The 22,564-nt window shown below is 40.1% G+C and overlaps 1 protein-coding gene across 4 annotated transcripts in view; it reads right to left on the bottom strand.

Moving 5' to 3' along the window:
* The window catches only part of RAD51B (RAD51 paralog B), a 397,721-nt gene that overhangs the window by 108,564 nt on the left and 266,593 nt on the right, over nt 1-22,564 (bottom strand). For 3 of the 4 annotated variants that reach the window (XM_071427109.1, XM_071427111.1, XM_071427113.1), the window contains exon 10: nt 19,201-19,279. The exons of the other annotated variant lie outside the window; for it this stretch is intronic. In XM_071427109.1, coding sequence (XP_071283210.1) covers nt 19,201-19,279 — 79 coding nt within the window. The remainder of the gene's footprint in view (nt 1-19,200; nt 19,280-22,564) is intronic. 4 annotated transcript variants of the gene reach the window in all.

The following is a 22,564-nucleotide window of genomic DNA, read 5'->3' as shown; positions in this document are numbered from 1 at the left end:
ATTGTGCCTTTTATTCTTAAGTGCAGTTTCAGACTGTGAGCACATGTACACCTTGTATAGCAGCTTCTGCCCATAACTTCCTCAGATTACCACAGATATCCCCAGAGAATATCTTTTCACGGTAAAATACTGGCAGACTGTTACACTAGTAGGAATAGTTTTAAGGAAAGTTGAACAGTTTGACAGGGTGAACTACTCCTGGTTATCTGAGAAGTGGAAACCAAGGAGCTTGACCTGACACATCAGCAGAGTACTCTGAAACCACACTAAGTTTGGAGCACAGAGGGCAGATGAGAAACACCGACAGCCACACAGCTCACACAGAGCATCCCCAAGAAAGCTCTTGCTTTCTTGCTCTATGCTTACAATGAACACTGTGGCCAAAAGGAACCAAAATCATTCAGCAACTTCTTAAAATAAACCTTCCCAGCGGGCCCTTCTTCCTGTCCTGTAGCAGCCACCAGAGCAGAGGAGTGAAACTTAGTCTGAGTCACATAAGTGACATGTGCTGCTCTGCACAAGAACTCTGGGTACCTGGGCACGTGTGGCTGCCCGCGCGCTTGTGCTGCCAGCTACAGGACCATGAGAAGAACATGAAAGCAGGATGTCTCTTTCTCTCTCTCTCCATTTTCTTCCTCTATGCAGAAAACTTTATGTAGTTGAAAACTGAAAAAAAATTTGAGATTTTTCCTCTCTACAGGTAAAATGTGAGCAAATATTGCAGGCCCTTAACAGGACACAGGTGACTAGAGCTCAGCCTGGTAATAACACATCACTTCTGCTGTGCCAGATCCCTGGGAACCTCCAGGATCAACACCTTACCAACTACACCATTTTGTACGACAGCAAAGGATCTAATTGGACAGAGTCAGAGTAGAATATCAAGATAAAACCTTTTTCATGGTAACTGAATATTGTGCTCTCAATTTTTTTCTCTCTTTCTCAAAAGTGCAGTTCTAGCTTTACGGTTGTGATGACAACTTTTATGTTAGGAACCAAGAGTGAGTAATATAAGTAGGTCAAGTCTGCAAACACACTAAAATAGGTTTCTCAAAATTATGTCATAGCATGATGCCTTGAAATCACTGAACGCCATCCTTCTCATAAGGTTTTTGTTTGAACTATCTGGTTTCTTCAGGTTGGAATCAATGAAAGAAAAAGACTGTCTTTTTCTTATGTCTTGGGTTAAAACCCATTGAAACTAGTCGCTCTAGCACTGCATTTCCTTTCAAGCTAAATAAAGCTACAGTTAAATACTGCTTTGTTTAGTAATTACTAAAAACAAAAGACAACAAAAAGACACAGGCTGTGCAGGGTCTGGATCTCACAAGACAAAGGGAATCATGGGAACAGATGCCACAAATGTGGAGATTAGGGCAATGAGAAATGCAGCTCTGCTTCTAAAAGTGCTGGGGATGAATATGGTATTTTTGTCAACAGGGGAAGCATATCCTAGCATGTGAAGCTTACAGTAAGCCAATGTTACTCACACAATTTTTACTGTATTGAACTACTATAATTGTTTCTTTGGTAATTTGCTAGCTGTGGAATAGCAAAAGCATAAAACTGTTTATTTTACTTTTTGTTTTTGTTGGGGGGTGTGTGTATGTGTGTTTGTGTGTAAAGAATACCAAAAACAGGTTTCTTCTTACAAAGGTAATCCAAAGTCATCCGAAACTAAGTTTACTCTCTCAGAATACTATTAGGTTACTTTGAGCCATAAAATAAATCTCTGGCCTAGATGGCTAATTACTTCCAGTTATTTCTGAATAAAGTTTTAACGACTTCTATTGGAGTCATCCATATCTAACAGGTTGGGGTGAGGTGAGAAAGTGATCTGTCTGAGCATTAGACAAATAACAGACTGACAGAATAAAAGCAGAAGAACAAAACAAAGTAACCAAAAAGGACAGCAAACCAATTTGCTTCCAGCAGCATTTGAGGAAGGCCAAGGGAAAAAGTGAAACACCTAACAGTATCCAAAAACCTTCAGGTCACTTTATTTCAGCTATATCATGCCTTAAGTTTTGGTAAGAAGAAATACAGGCAAGAAATTCTAAGAAGATTTCCAGTACATCAACTGAAACTCGATTTATCCTTAAAAACCCAGTCTAATTTCTGAAAGCTTTGCAGCAGCTCTGGCCAGTTTTCAGAGCACTGTGGCACACAGGAGGTGAACTGGGTGCTGATGGAAGAGGTACAGCATGCGCTTGGGAGAAGGAAGAATCCCATGGAAAGACCATGTCCTGCTCAACATAGTTTGCAGATGACCTGTTATAAATGTGAGAATATATTTTTCAAGCAAAGTAAAAGGGATTCTCTCTGTATTTAAACCTTTGCTTGAACTGACTCATAAAGCAGGAAAGCCATGAAAATACAGAATTCACTTTGGAAAAACTTGCCCAGATAAGGATATATAAGGCTTCCTGGACAACTACACAATAACTGGATTATATGTATACAGAATGAAACACTGTAGAAATGGAGTGTCCTTCACATAACGCTGAACATTTCAGCATCTCTGTAAATTAGAAGATTGAAAACAGGACATGGTGAAATTCTTTTGTCCATTATTACACAAAACCAGCAAGAATTAGCAGTTGAAGCCAGATATCCCCAGATCTTAATCTTAAAACTGTATTTGCTTTGATGTTACTCATTCCTAGGACACATTAATAGAGCAGTGAACAACTGGTGCTGATTGTCATGGCTTATTAGGCAGTGATAGATTTGGGCCATGCTTTTACTCATTTCCCATAACAAATATTTGCACATGGGACTGAAGCACTGAGAAGCCATACATGCACAACTATTGTCTCAAGTCAACCCTTCCTTCCAAGGCCCAGTTCCACTCCCTCCATTAATCTCGCTATTTGCCTTCTAGTTTTGTTTAGATTACAAGTTATTGTCACTAAATACATGAAAACTGTAACCAAAGACAGTCTGGGCCTAACATAATTAATCAAGTAATTTCCAGCTAATGGTTTACTGTTTGCTTCACTTCTCCACCCACTGTCTGGCTTTTTTAGGGCAAAGACATAACTTCTTGCATGTTGCTAGAGGACTAAACACAGTAATGGGACTAAGAATGCAATAAAAAAGATTTAATGTCAGAGGGGATGAATAGAATCAATGAGTATTTTCCCTTTAGCAGAGAACAGTACATTGCTACTTCAGTGGCAAAGGCTCCTATGCCCAGAAGAAGCTCAGAACTGCCTTCTGTGAGTGCCAGGCCAGTGGAAGCACTTTTGGCCTGACTTGCATGTGTCTGCTATTCTGATTCTTCAATGAGACAATTCACTGTCTGTTTCTGGGGACAGAATGAATGGAGGAGTTAGATCAATTATCTGAGAGTCTTCAGGATACACTCTGACAGATGATGAAAGGACTCTAATATGTAATTGAAATACCCTGTACCAAAATACTCACATTAAACTTTGGCTGATTACACACAGGTCTGAGCTATCTCGGACCTTCAGAACAGGAATTGAGTCGTTTATCAGTGAAAGCCAAACTTCTAAAAAGCTGGCTGCCCACTACAGAGCCTTTGTGTTGGGTAAATTAGCTTCAGGAAGAGAATCAAAATGAATTAAAACCACATGGAGATCCTCTCCCTTTACCCCCCTTTTCCCCTTTCCTCTCGCTATATGAATCCCCTCACCAGGAGACAGAGGCCAGTTCAGTATAATTTAGTCCAGTGTTTTTGTTTCCTAAAGTCTCAGTCTTGGGCTGAGTCCATTAATAGGCTGCAGCTGATTTTAATCTAGATGAACTCAAGACTTCTCTCTTCTTTGGTTTAAAAAAGATTACAAATTGTGTGTTATATAAATAGAGGGAAAAGGGAAAAAAAAACAGAATAAGTAAAAAAATCTGCTCTCCATTAGCTGACCTGCTGAACAAGACTGTGATTCAAATAAAGATGAGAAATGAGAGATGTGGGGAGAAAAATACACAACTAAAAGCTCTAGTGATACTGCACCCAGACACAGTGGTAAGAGGAGATGCAGTAATGTCTGATAGCTACCATTACCATTGTAACAGCACAGAAGAGATATTAATGGGACTCCAAAAGCAACAAACCGGATGCCTCAAAGACTGTTCTGATAGTTTGCAGCAACTCCTCCCCATTAAACATAAAATCACTTTGATTAGAAATTATGACCTCTTTGTATCTCAAGTCTCTCTGCTAGCTAGCGTGGAATAAGTTGGTTTCAGACCAGCTCCTTGTAGATACTTTAGAGTGTGAAAGAATGCCATGAAACTCACATGGACTGATTCAAGTGGGGTTTCAAATAGAGGTGCTGACACTAGAGAGAGTTGTCTCATATCGGTGCTGACAAATTTGGGTGGGAAGGGGCTGGGCTTTTTTTTTTTTTTAATGCCAGCTTGAATGCTCTGTGTGACTAATGCCACTCTGGAACTCTACACACTGGATGGCTCAAGACTGCATTGAATCCATGATTTTTAAAAGAATTGCTATAGGCTACAAATACGACACTCATTTTTTTGGTGCTCAATCTCAGTGCTGATGTGTTCAAAGTCTCCATTTAGAAGACTCTCATGAACAGCTCATAGACAACTGCTCCATTTGAAAATGGCCACTGCAGCTGAGCAGCAAAGCCAGACATCAAGGCACAATGAACAGCACTGGAGTAGAATGTAACTACTCAGAGTACCCTACAGACAGGTGGCTCCTGGTGGAGAGCAACAGGATGGCTACCATTTGGAAAAACAAGAGTTACAGAACTCTCTGTAACAGGCTTCTATTATTTAACTTCTGTTATATAAAAAACTGCATTCATTCCATAAGAAAAAGCAAATGTTTTTTATAGCCTATGAGCAAGTGAGCTGTACTTGCAAAAAAAAAAGGTCCCAAAGAAGCTGGAGTCTCAATGTCATTATGATAACTTAACAATCTCAAAATAGCATTTGATTCCACAGGTTCCATTTCAGAAGTCCAGAAATGTTTTTCTCTGCTTGTTAATGCTCTCCTTTTTGGGTATTGCACACATCTGTTTAACACAAAGAGAGTTTACAGAGAGAGTATAAAGTAAAAATCACAGCTTTGCCATAAGAAGGAAACAAAACAGAAGTAGTAAAAGTGTTAGTAAATCAATAATTAATAGTAGATATGCAGAGAAATAGATATCCAGGTGACACCAGTAAGGGGAATCACATACTTCTATCAGATTTACCTGAATACAACCCCTCCTAATAAGTTTTAGTTGCAATGATTAACATGCCTGGATTAAACCCAGTAATATTTCATTCCTTGCTAATGGGGCAAATGTAACTTGGAAGGAGTCTGTATGCAATCACTGGAGGTTTTATTTGTATAACTTTTCTGGAGGTTGACTACGACTATATTTGATAGCATGTGGGTGGCTGTGGGACAGGCAGACAGCTGGGTGAAAAACTATGACAAAAGAAATCTTGTCCCATTTCCTGCCTCTGCTTCATTCACTAATGAGCACTGCTCTGGGTCATTCTCAAGATTTCTTCATCTGTTGTTGTCTCGTCTGCAAAGGGGCACCCCGGCAGTGGAGCTGTTGTCAGCTTGTCTTGAGAGTTTATTCTGCTGCCTCTCACCCTTGCAGCTGTGTGGGATTTTAAGTGCCTGGCTGTAAACAACTCCATAATTTGTGCTTCTTTTTGGATGACTTGAAGGCCAGTCTAAGGCCAGATGTGTTTGCTGGTGTAATCTGTTTCTCATTTATTCTGATAAATGCATATCTCAACAACTAATAATAAAGTGAAATCAGGATTTATCTTTAGTTGTCTCCTTCAGTTTGATTTCTATTGGAAAGAAAATGTTAATAAAACATAGCTAAGTCCTCAGTCTCTCTTTTCTTCCTGGAGTTCTTGAAATGTTCACTGAACATATCCCTACAAATAAACAACCAGGCTGGTGAATCTGATGCCATTAGATTCCTGCTGAAGCAACCAATATCCCTTTTGCTAGCTTGTGGAAACAAAACTATCTTGCTTCTTTAAAAAACAGAGAAGCAAACTAACACGGTGTCATCTATTTTCACTAACAGGGTGTCATCTATTCTTGTTTCTTTTGTCAGACCAGTTCACTTGATTTCATCCCAGTAACAGATTTACTCTTTTTAACAGGATTGTTTTGTAAAAGGCTTCTACTTGTGCACAGGCAGGATTCAGCCTTCTCCTACAGCAAACTGTTCTGTTACCAAGTCTAGTCCATTGATGAGGAAATTTATTAGAGGATGCATGTAAGGACTGCACCTCTCTCCTATTGTCTAGGGTTCAGTAAGGCTCTATGCAAGGAAAAGGAAGAAATCACACCAAATTTCATTGTATCAAAGTGCTGTCTTTTAATTTGTGTTCTAAAATGGTATTGCATTACCCTTCTCCTTCCAAACAGGTATAAAGGTGAGGCAGTGGGAAGGGGAACCCAAACCCCTAACGCTAGGCAGCAAAGGCAGCCTTGGGCTAAGGCAGGTTCCAAGGAAAAAGCTGTGGAGGAAGCCACATTGTGGCAGTTTTGGGTTCCCCTCAGGATGCCTTTTGGAGCTGCAGTGTGCCTGGAGCTCTGGGCTTTGTGGTTTTCAAAACCCTAACCCTAGGTGTAACCCTAACCCTAGGCAGTAAAGGCAGCCTTGGGCTAAGGCTGGTTCCAAGGAAAAAACTGTGGAGGAAGCCATGCAACAGCTTAGCCTATCCCCGGCCACTAATGACCTGCAAGACATGTACTGCTGCAGTGCAACACAGAACTCTTCTGGTCATGATCCTCCTCTTTCCAGTTAGATCATGGCCTTATCCCCTGCCATCCCTCATATCTATTATAATGGGACCCTTACTCTTAATTAAAACCACTGCTTAAGTGTGTCAAAGATACTGCTCCAACAGAAAGCAATTCCATCAGGCATGGCTTTGATAGAAGGCTTCCAATCCTCTTGTATCTGCTACATGGGTTTTACATCCTCTGCACATTGAAATTATTAGATATGGATGGTCATAAAAACAGTTTATGTAAAGAAAGTCATAGGGTTGTCCTTTACCCAGGAAGACTTTCAGATAAATGCTCTAGTTTCATCCCAAAGGAGATTTTGCCAACCCCTCTAGCTCTAAGAGGGAGAGGAAACACTTTCCACAGTGCTAGGCAGTTCTAATTATAGATGCACCAAACCAGCACCTACTTTTATTGAAGATAATTGTTCCCTGACAATATTCAGAAGCTCATCTATTGTCTTCAGCCACACTAATGAATGTTAGTTTCTCACTCAGCATTGCTAGTTCTGTTCAGAAAAGGGTTCACAAAAAACCTAAGTAAATTCTATTTCTTCCATGCCTCTTCAGATTTATTTTAACACCCAAGTACAAAAACTGTAACTGTATACATAAGCCACCATGACTGGCCTAACTGAAGACAACTGTTTAAACTGGCAAAGACACAATTTATTCTATTAAAACCACTCATGATGATATGTGAGAAGGAAAGAAGTCCTTTTAGCTTTTAAGAAACAAATAATTTCTAGGGATAGTAATTAGGAAAACAAACACAAAACATTTGTATTTGTAAACTGAGTATACTTGCTGTGGCCTGACTAAAATGTGCTAAATCTAATCTTGGAATTTTTTTCTTCAAAAAACCTCCACACTTCAAGATGCTAGTAACATAAGAAAACTAAGAACAGGCAGAATCATTCCCCCACTGGCCCATCTGGATTTTCAGCATTTTACTGAGCTTTCCTATCTATTATGTGAAATAAAAACCAACCTGTTTTCAGAAGGCTACTTTGGTGAGTGGTTTGAATTAATTTCATTTTTTAATTTAATTTCTCAGGACATTCAGAGCTTTTTTCTATTTTCTGTGTTGAACTTAGTGGGTTTTCAGAGCCACAATACCAACAATGCAATATGGTATCTATTTCTTCCTGTATCTAGCATGGTTTTACACACAAACCAATCATACCTCAAATATCTAATTTGAGGCCCTCATTCTCCTGCCCTTAATGGTATATAGTTGACTTACTATGACACCTTAAAGAACATTTCTTACACTTGACCCTGTCAGTAGTTTCATGGGATTCTCCCTATTTTCTTTGCATTCTTACCAGATGCTTTTTTCACTATGACAAATCACCAAGCCCTCAGATCACTTGCATTAAACAAAAGAAGGCTATTTTATCTAGGTAATGTTCTTTCTCTGTCTACAGTAATGTTGGTAGAACTTGCACAAAACATACTGTTGTGAGAAGAATTAGATTTCAGATTTATGGAAACCGACTCTAATATAAATGTGTGGAAGTGTCATTTTGTACATCAATGCAAGGATACACCTTGAATGGGAGACAAAGCTGATATATATTTGTGGGCTGCTTTTATTGTCTGTCCAGAAATTTCAAAGCATCATATATAAGGAGTGAACTCTGGATATCAGAATCAAAATACGCACCTACATTTTTCAAACATCCCAGCACCACAGCATTGCCTCTAATGGGATGCAAATCTGTTTCTCCAGTGTCTCTTGGAATGCAGATGTAGTACATGGACCAGACAAAGCCAGAGTAGAACTAACACACAGCAAGCTAATCAGAATTTCATGATTACAGGGATATCTTTAAATTGTAACCTGAGGTTAGCTGATGACACAGTCATTGCCTGAATCATCTGAAAATCTGAAACAATGGCTCTGAGCATGGTAAACTTTATCACTAATCTGACGGTGTGTCATCCTCCTGACTTGAAAGGTGGGGAGAGGGACGGCAGGAATTCTGCCACTTCAGCAGACAAATCTATGGGCAGAGCAGGAACAGAAAAGTACAGTAAACATCTGACTCAGTCTCTAGCAGACACATTCAGCAACATGACTGAACTTTACACTCAGGACACTGGGTGCCTGTCACATTCAATAAGGAAATGGCATCTCTTACTGCTCCTGTGGTGAGCAACAAGGCAGAGGAGAATCATATGGCAGAGAAGCAGCAAAGCAGAAGTACCGGGGTTCAAACCCAAGTTTTAAAAACCTCACGTGATCTAAATAAATACTAGCACTGCCATACCTGATTTGGGGCCGTCACGAAAGGGAAGCCTAGAGAAACAGAGTGTCCGCCCTTAACCTCCTGAACTATCAATTTTCCTCATCTAATATGCAGAAAGGTTATGCTGCAGTGCCCTGCGCTTCCTCGCATTTAAAGTTAGGGTAGCCAAGGGCAACAAAGACTCCTTCCTCTCCAGCTTGATAGCAGAGCTCTTCCTTCCTTTTGTTCACATGAAGAACAAACACTGAGTTGAACAATAACAGTGGATGCTTCATTATGATGCTCTCTTGGGCACCCAGCCCTGGTTAGCATTATCTTACCCCTTGGTTTTGTTTTAAAGGAAACTGTGAATGGTCTTTTCAATTGCTGGTGTTTCAAGATCAACATTACCTCTACTTCCTCTGTTTTCAAGTTTCCTTATTTTACCAACAATACGTGGCACTATGAAAAAAAAAAAAATAAAGACACCCAAGGAACTGAGAAAGCTTCCAGTCTGAGGCAAGCAGTAACAGAAGGCCACTTAAACAAGCTTTCCCTGTAAATTAATGCCACACTGTTGCCTGCAGCCCTCAGTGAGCCAGCTTTCTTACCCCTTCAGCCAGAAGAGGCCTTGAATTTGCAAATTCAGTTTATGTATTAAGTTTTCATGTACCCTTAAATGATAGAGCCATGTCCTTTCTGAGTCCAGGCAGCTGGGACCAGCTTGAGAGAGACCTTATTCCCTTTGAGCTCAAATGTGACAGTGGAATTTAGTTCATTCTACATCAGAGTAATCAGGGCTTGCTCTGACTTTTATACGTTACTTACAAACCTTTCCTAGGGCACAACAAATGTGGTAGTACATGACCAGACAAAGCCAGAGTAGAACTAACACACAGCAAATGAAAATCAAACTGTGACTCAGGTGGCTGCCCATCTTTGGTACTGCTAGCCAAATTGGACCACTTGGATAAAAAAACCTGTTTCTCGAGGAAAGCAAAGTATTCTGGATGAATAAAAGTTCATCTAAGTTCTGTTGAACTTGAATAAAGTTCTGTCTGGTGTTACTCAGCTGGAAGGACTGCAGGGATGAAGCAAGGCAACAGAATTGTAGGGGAAGGAAGGCTGAAAGGCAAAGAAGAAACAACATACCTTTGAGCTCTGGTGTGCTCTGTGTGAGGCCCTGCCTCTGTATCCAACATGAAGGTGGCCAGGATCACATAACAGAACTATCAAAGTTATGCTTTCACCATCCTGATTTAGTGCTTTTGGCTTTTACTACTGCATTCAAATACATTGGCTTGATTTTCAAAGGTAATGAGCACCTCCAGGTCCCACTGCCTTTGGTGACAGCTGCAGCTCTAAAAATCAGTTTAAGATAGTTTGCATATTGAGAAGAACTGAAGGAAAATAAAAGGCCTATTGTGTATATATGAAGAGTTAAAACACTACTGATTGGTGGTCTGTGAGTCCCTTCCCTTTTCAAATGAATTTCACTTCATGTTTTATTTGGTTTTCCTGTTGATGCATCCTGCACCCTCCAGTGCTAAGCTGGTGGGATCCCACATACTTTTCCTGGCATGTGGTGTTTAAAATAAGAGACCTCAGCAATCGGATATCCTCAGCATTTCCAGCTATTGAACAAAATCATGTGTGCTGTGATCCAATTTCAGAGCAGAAGAGGAAAGATATAGAGTAATATTCTCCCTGTGCTGGTATGGGGCAGACAAAAGAAAACTAAGCAAACAGGATGTTCTGCTCCTCTGTGGACTTCAGCAAATGCCACAGCAGACAGGATATGGTCTAGCTCACAGCTAGGACTCACAGCTGCAGTGTATGTGCCTGGCTGCCCAATACCTTGTTTGGGTAATTCACTCACAGCACAAATGTAGCATGAAGGAAAGTAAAAGATGTGCAGTTCCCACCTGTCGTGTCTCAAGGCTACAGTCCTTCATCAAGCATATGCAGTCTGAAGGAGGAATGTGGTATTTATATATGCTATTAAGAAATTATCTCATCCCATCCCTAAATTCACTCAGAACATCTTCACCAGTGCAACACTTGGTGTTCATCTTTGGATTTCAGCCTGCTTATTCTAAGCCTACTCACTGAACAGCAAGGCATATCTCAGCTGAGGTCTCCACAACAGCACACAGCACTCAGTTCAAACTACTCAGGCTCTAATATTCCCCAGCATTTTCTAGAAACATCACTCCTCACATCTCAGCTGCTGCTTCTAGGAAGTTCACCTCCACAGAGCATTGGGAGAGTATGGGAGAATGTTTCTGTAGTTGAAAAACTAGGACATTTACATGAAAATGAGATTCAGTGGACAATAAAGTAAAATCTTTTCAACAACATCTTTTGTTGAACTGTTAACTGTAGCATCATTTGCCTTTGCTTCCTTTTCACCCCTGCAGGCTTGTGCTGCCTTGCCTATGTGCTGAGCCCTAAGGCAGACCCTCTAAGGTTACTCAGGTGGCAAACCAAGGCACAGCCTGGGCTGGAACACCACACTCTAGCAAAATGCTGGCTAACCTTGTTGCTTCTTTTATCTCTATAATGCTTATTTAACTCTATCTGGCCCTGAAATTTAATCTCAGAAGTTTTTCAGGGGTCTTCATAGAACTGAATGACAAATGACCAGGTTTGGTTTTATTACAACATAAACATGAGAAGCAGTGCTAAAGTTCAAAGGAACATTGCAGAAAATACTTTACAGTAACAGCCCAACATTAGGAATTTTAGGGAATGACTGTAATGAGAAAAAGCATTTGAAGTGAACCACTGTTTGCTGAGAGGGTTTATCACATGTGCCTGTTTCTAAGAAAGAGCTATATATTCCTATCCATCTTATCAAGATAGATTTAAGATTATATGAGAAGATAATTTAAATCTGTGACAGGGGAAGTCAACACACCAGATGCAGAGATACATGAAGTTGTTCAGCGTATGTTAATTCTCAAAACATAGAGGAAGTTTCAAAGAAAAACAGCACTGGAGTCAAAGCAGTGGAAGCCCTATTTGTTAAGTGTTATCCCTGTGCTAGTAAGCCTTTCCTCAGGCAAAGTTTCCTAGTTTTGATGAAGTGCTATTCAAGTGTGCTTGCTCACACAGAATTGCACTCTGGAGACTTCCAGAGTTTAGACTGTACGTAACTTTTGGATCTCCTCAGCAGAGGCAACAATAAAGTGTCCAATTTCTCTTTGGAAAACAGGCTGTACACTTCGGGATTTTACAAGATTTTAGTAATACATAAATTCCTATAGCTAAAGAAAAGTTGTGTGTATTACCAAGGGTAAGTATTTTGGGTCATAGTCCTCTCTTTATTGCTAACTATATTTTCATAAGATCAAATGACATCATTGATGGCTTCACCAAACATGTTAGTGGTGAAGCCAGTACAGACATAACCTTTGAGGATAGCAAAAGAAATTTAGTTGTGCCTACATGAGAAAAGAAAAAATCACTGAGACTTAAATGTCTTTTACCTTCATAAGCTGCACACAAAAGCATGAGCCTTTACTCTGGCTGGAAAACAAGTTTTTGAACAGACATTTATTTAGCTTCCTACTCATGAATGTGTTCGCTTAAGAACATTAAGTCCATTTTAGGTACATTTGACCTTATTTTACAAATCTGTAGCTTGAAAGATGTGACATCTACATTAAATGCAGGCAATTACTAGTAAAGTCTTAGTCTTCCTTGACAATGTTCAGTTCCCAGAACAATATATTGTCACAAATCACAGACACTACCTCTAATCAACAAACAATTACACTCCTTATGTTAAAAGCCTTTTGGAAAAAAGGCCATTTGCTTTAGCACTATGCTGAAAACCCAGGGGAGCAGCCCACTTTGATCAGGAATTCATTACAGAGAGCCTGGTAAGGAGAAGATTTCTCTGAAGTGAGATCATTTTGTCCCAGGAAGCCTATGCCAGCCTTGAAAAGAGGGGAACAGACTTACACTCTTCAGTTCATTGTTTTAACAACACTGGATTAAAAGAAATGAGTTTTGATTAACACTTGTATAAATGAGAACAGATTTGGCACACTGCTTGCACTAAAACTTTTTTTTGTGTTACATTTAGTAGAACTTCAGACAAATTAAATGCTGGCACTCCAGTTGCAATGTAGTAAAGCACTTAGGAACATGTTTGGCTTTAAGTGCAAGACAGCAGTATCTTCAGTATCTTTACATGAACCTTTAGAAATAAGCAGGTAATTCAAAACATTGTGCTAAACTGGATTTATCCAGCATAATATCCTCCAAGTTAAGCTCACAGGAACAAACATGGCCAGAAACTCTATCAATCTACTGCCTATGTACTATGCCGCTATGTGAAAGGTCATGTTTGCAGAGAGAAACATTTAATTTTATTGAAATTACAGTTTATTTGGTTTCTACTGGCTCTAAACCCAAGATGCCTCTATACTTCCTTCACCATTAAAATGTTTTCCTTCCATTTCTCATCATAAACATTTTTAGTTGGTTTTGCATCTGTGCTCTGTTTCTTTGTCCTCCTTCATTTGACAGCCATGGAGTTTGGCAACTCCAGCAAGGCTTTGGCAGTGCTGCTGCAGAGCAGTAGAGCAATTCTCACAAACCCATCTAATGAGGACACCCTCACCCAAGCAAACAGGTTTAGTAACCCACTCCTCAAAATGCCATGAATTGCCTGAACAAAAGGACATTTTCATTGATGTCAGCTATATCTGTGTGGGTGACGTTGCTGGCATTGGGATGATGGCAGTCTTATTTTTTCTCATTCCTTAGTCCCAGGATGGACTTAACCTACAAATTGATAGTGCTTCTTTGCTCTCATTATTACAAACCTGTTAGAAATAGCATGAGACTTTCAGCGTCCTGTGGGGAATACAGCAAAAACGGTTCCACCCCACAGAGATCCTAACAATGATCAGTTCATCTTTATCCCTCCAATAGGCCTGGAAATCACCAGTGGCACTGCAAATCTTTTACCATCTCAATAGCAATGCACAACTCTATTCCCATTAATCTGTCTTCCACCCATTCACACATCAAGAACAACCCTGCTTCATTTTACAGATTATATCCATGTTGCTCCAGACAAAGGTCACTTTATAGTTACAGTTCTTCAATTGAATAAAAGCTTTTGATGCAGTAAATCATTGTCTTTCACTGTTCAAACCCACACAATACAATACAAATAATGCTGCCCTTTCTTTCAGAATTCCTTTTCTACCTCACTACTTGTTTCTTTACAAAATAAAATGAGGCACTTTTCACTTGCTTCAGCCATAGAAATTAGTTATAGCACTTTGGAGACAGTTTGCCATGCTGCACTACAAACCCAGACCCTATGCTATTTAGAGATCAAAATGAGCCTCTTTCATTACCTTAGTGACAAATGAAACATAATGTACCAAGGTTTCCCAAGATTTAGCTGTTACTAGATCTTTTCCCTACCGTGAAACTTAAGACACTCTCTTCCAAGTGCCACATTCTTTTGTTTCTACATACAATAAGTTACCTGCCTCAATAGGACATTACATGTAAGGTGAGCACATTTGTGTTCAGACAGGTTGCGTGCAGTGAAAAAGAGGGCAGCAGAAAGGGTGGATTAATAAACTAATTATTCAGTCCTGTGGCAAAAACCCTCAAACTCTTCCCTTTAGCAATACAAGGTATTTGGGAGCCAGTCAGCAGGAGACACGAAATTTTGAGGTTAAATTTATAGACAGTTATACCTTTCAAAAAGGAAGAGTAAAACATAGCAAGAGAAATCATTATGCCAAGTACACTCATGAAAAATGGCAACCATTTAACAGCAACACTGCTTTTTTTAGTACTGAAGGTCCTTACAAGAACTGAAGCCAAAAGCTGAAGGCAGACAAATTCTAATCTGAACTACAGAACAAGGGTTTTGCATCAAGGTAGCTAAAACTTGAAAATACCATCAATGCAAACTAGGAACTCACATTTCTTTATGTCTGCAAGTAATAGTGATTACTTTTCTAGAAGAAATTATTCAGTGCAACAAAGTTATCAGGTACCTGAAGGAAACATGTATCATATATGGGAGGTCAGTTTGGATGAACTGATTAATTCTATCCATCTTTAAACCCTATGAAACTGAAAATATATCATTACTCAAAAGCACATCCTAGCTCACTAATAGAATTTGCCTAATGTTTTCAGTGCTTCTGAGTTTTTCCATGAAGTGCAATGTTAATCACTTAGTTAAAGCATTGAGTCCCAACAGACTCTTCAGCTGGCCAAGAGCCACCGCGTCCCTGACTCCTTTCACAGCAGCCTCCTCTTGGTAACAGAAGGCATTTGCTTAAGTGAGATGGAATGAGACTTCCACAAACAGCTGAGCTGTTGGTAGGTAACAGCTAGGCTTGTTGCCTACTTGTATTTATACCCCAGAACACTGCTCCTTCTAAAGCTAGACTTGGATGATCATCCACAGCATACAGCTTCAAATCAGTTTCATTCAGCCTATCTTTTTCACATATGTGTGCACAAAGCTAAGTAGCACCTTCTAGTTCAGCTGGCCTAACCCAGGATGCACTACATTCAATTTCAATGAAACTGCAATTAGGCAAGAGCAGCTAAAAATTTCTTCTGTCATACCAGAACAGAATTACCAGCTAGCAATTTCCAATCAAAACAGAAATTATATCATAGCCAAGGAGAAAAATAATCTTACAACTTGCACTCCTAATCAAGTAGATCTGGAGCTCTTTTAATTTTATTCTTTTTAATGGTATGACTTCACTCACTGCAACTGGTTGAAACAGGGAAGTTGCTGTTCAACTGGTATTGAAACAGGGAAGCGACAGCAAGTTCCTAGAACAGCAAACACAAGCTGAAAGTAAAACTTCCAATATTTTGCAGTGCTTGATCCAGGTTTCTGCCTTTTTGTCTAAGATCTCTACAAAATAAAAATTGGCTGTCAGACTGGATTCCGCACTCACAATTCAGGTTCATCAAAGTATGACACTGGCAGAACATAACATGACACTGCATTGCAATGTAAAGGCAACTGAGGGTATTTTTGGGGTTCCAGTCCACTCCTGCTATAGCACAGAGCAATTTGAAGCAATGAAGGGAGGAGGCTGAAGACTTTTCTTTGCTAAATTTCTGACTGTCCTATCTTGCCTTTCAATCATCACATTTCATTTCTCTAGTCTGAAAGTGGAAATAAAAGAGTGAGTTCATAAATGGATTCTCTTCATCCCTGAATGTTTCAGGTTTATAAAAGCAAAGAAGTTTTCTCCAAGGGACCCTTGGGCAGCCTGGAGATCTCCTCTGAGAATAAAAGAGAAGCAGTTCTGCCTTCACAAGGGTCTCCTCCAAAAATTTCTGTGCTTGCACTGAGGCCATGAGATGCAAAGATACCAGGGAAACAGAGCAGCAATTTACATTGACAAAGAGGATTTTGATACACTCCTCCAAATGGGGCAGCATTACCATCTTAATAGCCTTTTGCTCTCAGCCCTCTTCCTGAGGACGCTGGAGATTTTTGCAAATGGAGAACAGTTCCGCTTCCCATTTTAACTGCAACAATAGCAGAAGGGCTCCTTAAACTGCATCAAATAGCAGTCTGTGAAATCCCTAACTAGCCACACTGCCTCTCCTGCCGTTTTATTATCCTCCAGCCCACAGAACAAAGCAGGGGGGAGCTCCTCCTATTTTTTTTTTAGCCTATTCCACACATCCTAATCCCTCAGAGGTGGCAATGGAAATTGCTTGTGGAACTGTTAAATCACACTTTCACTTTGTCTTTCATTCCCCATTCACCCTCGCTAATCAGGGAGCTTCCAGCTAAATTTTCCGATATCAATTTGTTTATGGCCTATTGGTTAATGGTCCCAGGATGGGACCCCCTGAGTAAAAAGAAAGAATCCTGGGCACTTCAGCCAGCTGCTGCTTCTCACCAGTTCCCACATCCACCCACTTGTTCCCATCAGCCACCCTCAATGTGCTCACCTCCTGACACCAAGGGAATCAAAGTACAAAGCCTGAATGGCAGAGTTGCCTTTGGGAGCGGGCTGGGGCACAGATCCCACTGGTTAGTGCTCTGTGGTGGCCCTCCAGCAGGTGCCTGACTGGCATCTTACCTTGCATCCAGCTTCCCTTTGCAAAGAAGCACCAAGTACAACTCTCAGAAAAACTCTAGCATGTTTTGAACAAGGCAGCCTGGTGCCACTTTCTGCGTCTTATCCAAACCAGACATTTCCTGGTGATTTGCTCACTTCCTGTTTCCACAGAAATAATGATCACTGAAATGTGGGATGAGACCATGCAATATTTACTTTTACAAATTTGTGAGATGGTTCATGTGTAAGTGCTTACAAGTCTCTGTAAAAGAGTCTGGGGCACATTATTAGGGGAACCATACCCTTCTTTGCTACCCATCTTGGAGAAAAATATCTAAAATAGAAACATAATTATGTGGTCAGAAAGTAATAAAAGGCTCACACAGAGAAGATATTCTTGTTGCCTTTCAAAATGCACACAGAATGCCTGATATGAATACATCAATTACTTAAAGAAATCCAAACTGGTGTTTTATCTGTTTGTAGAAAAATGGCAAATGATGTTTTAAATGTACTGCCCAGAAACACATGGGTGTAGGGAAAAGAGCAATTGCCACACTTTCAATCCAGTGCTGTTCTCCTATCAGAGTGCTCTTCCATCATGATGTGTAACCAGGCCTATTTGTTCTTTAAAGTATGGTTCAGCCCTGGGAAAGCTATACTCATGGCTCACAGAAAAGAGCTGAAAAAATTAAGATTGACTCTGTACAAATTCTCTCTGTTTCTGAAATAGGAAAACTTTCTTTCCCAAAGTTTCATTACATTAGTGCCTGAGGACAGAGCAGGAAATTGTCTGCCTTTTAAAATAATGACCAGAAACATCTATGTAACTCAAGATATCCAAGACAGAAAAGTAGCTTATCATCTGCCCTATACTGAAACAAAACACATCAAGACCAACTCTTGCAAGTACTCTCCATTTAAACTAATAAAAATTGTTTCTAGTTCCTGTAGACTTTTAGAATTACTGGTACCAAATAAAGCAGATCAAGTGCCCAAAATGCTATCTAAACATACACTGAAAATAGTATCCAAAGGCTTAGGAAATGCTGAATAGACACCTCCCCCCTCATTACAATTATGTAGCTGTATCAAATGGAAGCAAAAATGCACCATAAAACATTTTCATTTCGTTTGTTTTCTGACATTTTGCATCACCTGAGATGTAAGCATATGGAGTCACTAGGAAATATAAATATGTCATTAGTCTGGTACAGCCGGTTTGAATGTGAGAAATGTGCAATCAGAACTGTTCATATCCCTTAAAATGCCCATAGTGCCTCATGGGATCAGTGATTCTCCATCACTGGAAACTGAGAACCAGCTATACTCACTTGTCTTATTGCCCTGGCTGCATATCATAGTGTCCTCCCTGTACAGAAAGTGACAGGCACTAATAGTTTTATTCAGTCTGTTAAACTGATGCAGTGATAAGGAGCCAGGCTGCATATCAAAAGACATCAACTCAACAAAATTGATCTATGAAGGTTTGTCAAAAAGTAAGGATGTTTGTTGGGATAAATGGGAAAAGAAGGGAAGAGTTGTACTTCTCTCTTTGCTGTGTCTAGAAGTACATGATTCAGGACACAGCCACAAGGAATCCTAGCTCCCTGTCAGCATGGTGTTAATATCCAGCTTTTCAGCATAACACTTCATATCCTAGAGAATCTGAGGATAATTTAAGACCATTGGGCATTAGCATTACAATGATCACAAAAATAGAAAACAGATATTAATTTTCTTACTGATGCCAAACCATTTGCTAAAGAAAAACCAATCATTAACACAGGCTATTAATGATAGATAGGTGTGTTTCTCCTGAAGAGAAACACACCATCAGGCCCCATGTTACCCAAACCATTCCACTTTACCTTGGAGAAAAACAAGGAGCCCTGGTTAATAATTTCAGGGCTCATTTCTAGATCCATGGAAAAATGCAAGAACCAATTTAGTGTAATCAAGAAAAAACAGCGAATTCAGCAGAACATCCCCTCGTTAACCAAAATGTTTAAATGTGTGGGGTTTTAGTTTGGTATAAAGAGCAAAATTTTCAAAAACAGTCTACATTCAGTCTGCTTAAAATACTAATTGAAAAGGCAAAACAACCAATGCTCTGGTCTTACCCTGAAGAATCAAGCCTGATTTCTCAATGGTGTAGAAAAAAGTGGAGAATGGAGCAACAGGGGATTTAGCAACCAGGAGCTGCAAAGCAAATACATGATGTAAGTATGCATCTTTATAACATACTGATGAAAGCTCAAATCTCCAAAAGCATCTCACCAGATTTAACTTCCAGAAGTAGTAAAGCACACTTCAGATATAACATGTAGTTATTGATCCAGCCCAATCACTTCTAAGTAGTTGAGATCTTCTCATACACATATATAGATCATGCTGCAATTTTAAAAGGATTTACAGGTCCTTAAACGCCTTTAAAAATGCCATTAAAGCAGTACCTTTTGCTTGTCTTACTGGCATCCTGTTAAGCTTAACCATTCCTGCTGTTCAGGCTTTTGCACTCAAAGACAATTTTGAACAAAACTGCTACTGCCATATACAGGGAATTTTTAATTGCCATTAGCCATTCCACAGATATGCCCCCTTGGCTTCTCCAAGAACTCCACCCACTGTCTTTACCCTGCCCCTGGAAGCAGCATGTCCACTCATGTGTCATCACACTGGGGATGGTAACATGCCATTGCACGTATCTGGATGTCCTCTTCTGCAAAAGGGGTAATGACCATGTCAAGTTTTATTCAAGGATCTTGTCCTTGAAATATCAAAATAGGAAATGGAATTCCCTCAGGGTAGGTGTACAGTGCAATTGAATTTAGCTTGGTATTAGGGTGACACCAGAAATAAACCAAGATCCCTGGCTCCACTATGGTAGAATTGTCCTCTATGGAAGATGAGCCTGCAGCAGAACTGCAGAGACAGAAATGGGCAGAGTAGGGAATGTGGGACCTGCAGGTGGCAAACTCGCATAAATGTGCCCAAGCTCTATTGCTTGCCTGTTTGATTTTTGCTCATTGCCAAGGACAGTTCCTTCACAGCTTGCCTAAAATAACCCTCATGCCGTCACCAGCATGAAAATGACATTTTTACAACATTAAACCAGGATATGATACTGTGAATACTTTGTGAATAATCCAAGTAGGAAACCTGCTGTAGTAGCACTTTCCCCTCTTCCATATTAATTACCATTCTCTCTGGAATTATCTTCTGGAGAAAAGGGCAGCAAGTCACATCCCACATGCCTGATGCACTCTAACAAAACCTGTATTCTCTTGCCTGTCATTATTACAGAATCACAGAATAAGCTGAGCCGGAAGGGATGCACAAGGTTCATCGAATCCAACTCCTAGCTCTGCACAGGACCATGAGTCACACCATGTACCTGAAGGCATTTTCCTAAACGCCTCTTGAACAGGTTTGACGCTGTGACCACAGCCCTGGGGAAGCCTGTTCCAGTGCCCAAACACCCTCTGCATGAAGAGCATTATTCCAATAGCTAACCTAAAACTCCCCTGACACAACTTCAGGCCATTTCCTCAGGTCCTGTCACAGAGACAGCAGGAGGAAGACTGCCAGGAAGAAAGTAGAGTGAAGAGGAGTTGCCTCCAGGTGCTTCACACACTCCCTCAGCTCTGAAAATGCAAGGGAGAGGATGGGGTGGAAAAACAGTGCAAACACTCAGGTAGAGTCTTCCACAACAGTTGTCTGTTTAATTGGAAAGGCCTGAAGTGAACAGTTACAATTCTGACATCTAAGGTCAAATTGTTGGCATTCCATGCACTACTATGCACATAAGTACTAACCTAAGTATGTATGTGCACTAGGCACAGTTATACATGCACATGGATAGACATTCAAATAACTCTATGTACATTCTGTTACTGCATTTTTATTCAGTTTCAGTATGTGCATAGCTATGTATCGCAATGAAAAACTATAATAAATCACTTCCTTTTAGCAGCACATCACAGGGCCCCTCTGAAAGGTGGCTGCTGCACAGCTACATCTGAGGCTCCAAATTAGCTTCCTTTCCAGTGAAATGGAAACAGCTCAGAATATTCAAAGGTATTGCTTTATTTTGAATGTTTGCCCACTGAGAAAAAGAGCCTTTTAAGTACAACTTCACATTTCACAAGCAGAAAGAGTACAGAGAATTCATTTTTATAACATCAAACTATAGTATTTAACATAACATTAAAAAAAAAGTAAATATGTATTTAGATTTGTTTTTCAAACAAAATCAAAAAACTGTAAAAGTTCATTGCAAATTATCCTCTATCCAGAGCAGTCAACAGAGAGTAGGTTCTTATATATATATACAACGAACTTATAAAGCATGGAAGAAAATACATATCAAAAAAAGAAAATTATGTTTGGAAGGCCAGGAAATGGAAGTATAAATCAAGGATTACCAAAAATCAGATGATGTTGACTCTGGAAAGATTATTAACAATAGCCAAAAGTAAATAAAAGTTGCATTTATAATGAAATTACATTGGGATAGTAATTATATATATTTCTAGATATCAGTGAAAAAAAGAATTCTCAAGTAGGACAGTACTGAAAAAGAAGAAAAGGCAGGTAATGTGAATTTATCCATATCACATCGATACAGGAATAACAACTGAGTGGAATGAAAGTTCCAGGAATTTAGCATGTTCAGCAGAAGTAGATAATCTCTATCAGGAAACTATTCTAAGAAACAGCATGTGAATTCAGGCCTGATAGCTAGTATTTGTCACTTTCCTATCAACTTGAAGATGATACAACATAACTGAGAAGCAGCAAACTTAGTATCAATAAAAGAAGAGGAAAAAAATACAAACTAGTGAGTTGATGCCTGCACCCTGATAGTACTATGCAGGGCTTCACATGATATTTTGAAGTGAGGAACAACACAACTTGGATGCAGGACTCAAAGGCATAATAAGGAAATTTGCTGATGATACTAAATTGTGAAGAGCTGTTGACTCCCTCAGAGACAGGGAGGTCCTGCAGAGAAACCTTGAAAATTTAGGGGACTGGGCAATCACCAAGTTTAACAATGGGAAGTGCTGGGTTCTGCAGCCAGGATGGGGAAACACTGGATATAAGGACAGACTGGGGAATGAGAGTCTGGAGAGCAGTGCCACAGAAAGGGACCTGGTGGTCCTGGTCTGTGGCAAGCTGAACATGAGCCAGCAGTGCCCTGGCAGCCAGGAGGGTCACCTGTGTCCTGGGGGGCATCAGGCACAGCATCACCACCAAGGCACGGGAGGGGATTGTCCTCTCTGCTCTTCACCGTGGCAGTGCTGGGGCCAGTTTTGGGTGCCACAGTCTAAGAAGCATACAAAGGTGTAAGAGAGTGTCCAAAGGAGGGCTACAAGGATTGTGAAGCATCTTAGGCAAATACGTATGAGGAGCAGCTGAGGTCACTTGGTCTGTTCAGCCTGGAGAAGAGGAGACTGAGGGGGGACCTCATTGCAGTCTACA

The sequence above is a fragment of the Agelaius tricolor genome, unplaced genomic scaffold (genome assembly GCF_023055355.1).
Source record: "Agelaius tricolor isolate 1412-34295 unplaced genomic scaffold, bAgeTri1.0.p SCAF_5, whole genome shotgun sequence".
In the NCBI taxonomy this organism is placed as follows: domain Eukaryota; kingdom Metazoa; phylum Chordata; class Aves; order Passeriformes; family Icteridae; genus Agelaius; species Agelaius tricolor.
Note: the sequence above shows the minus strand (reverse complement) of the source record. Positions and strands in the feature narration are given on the sequence as shown.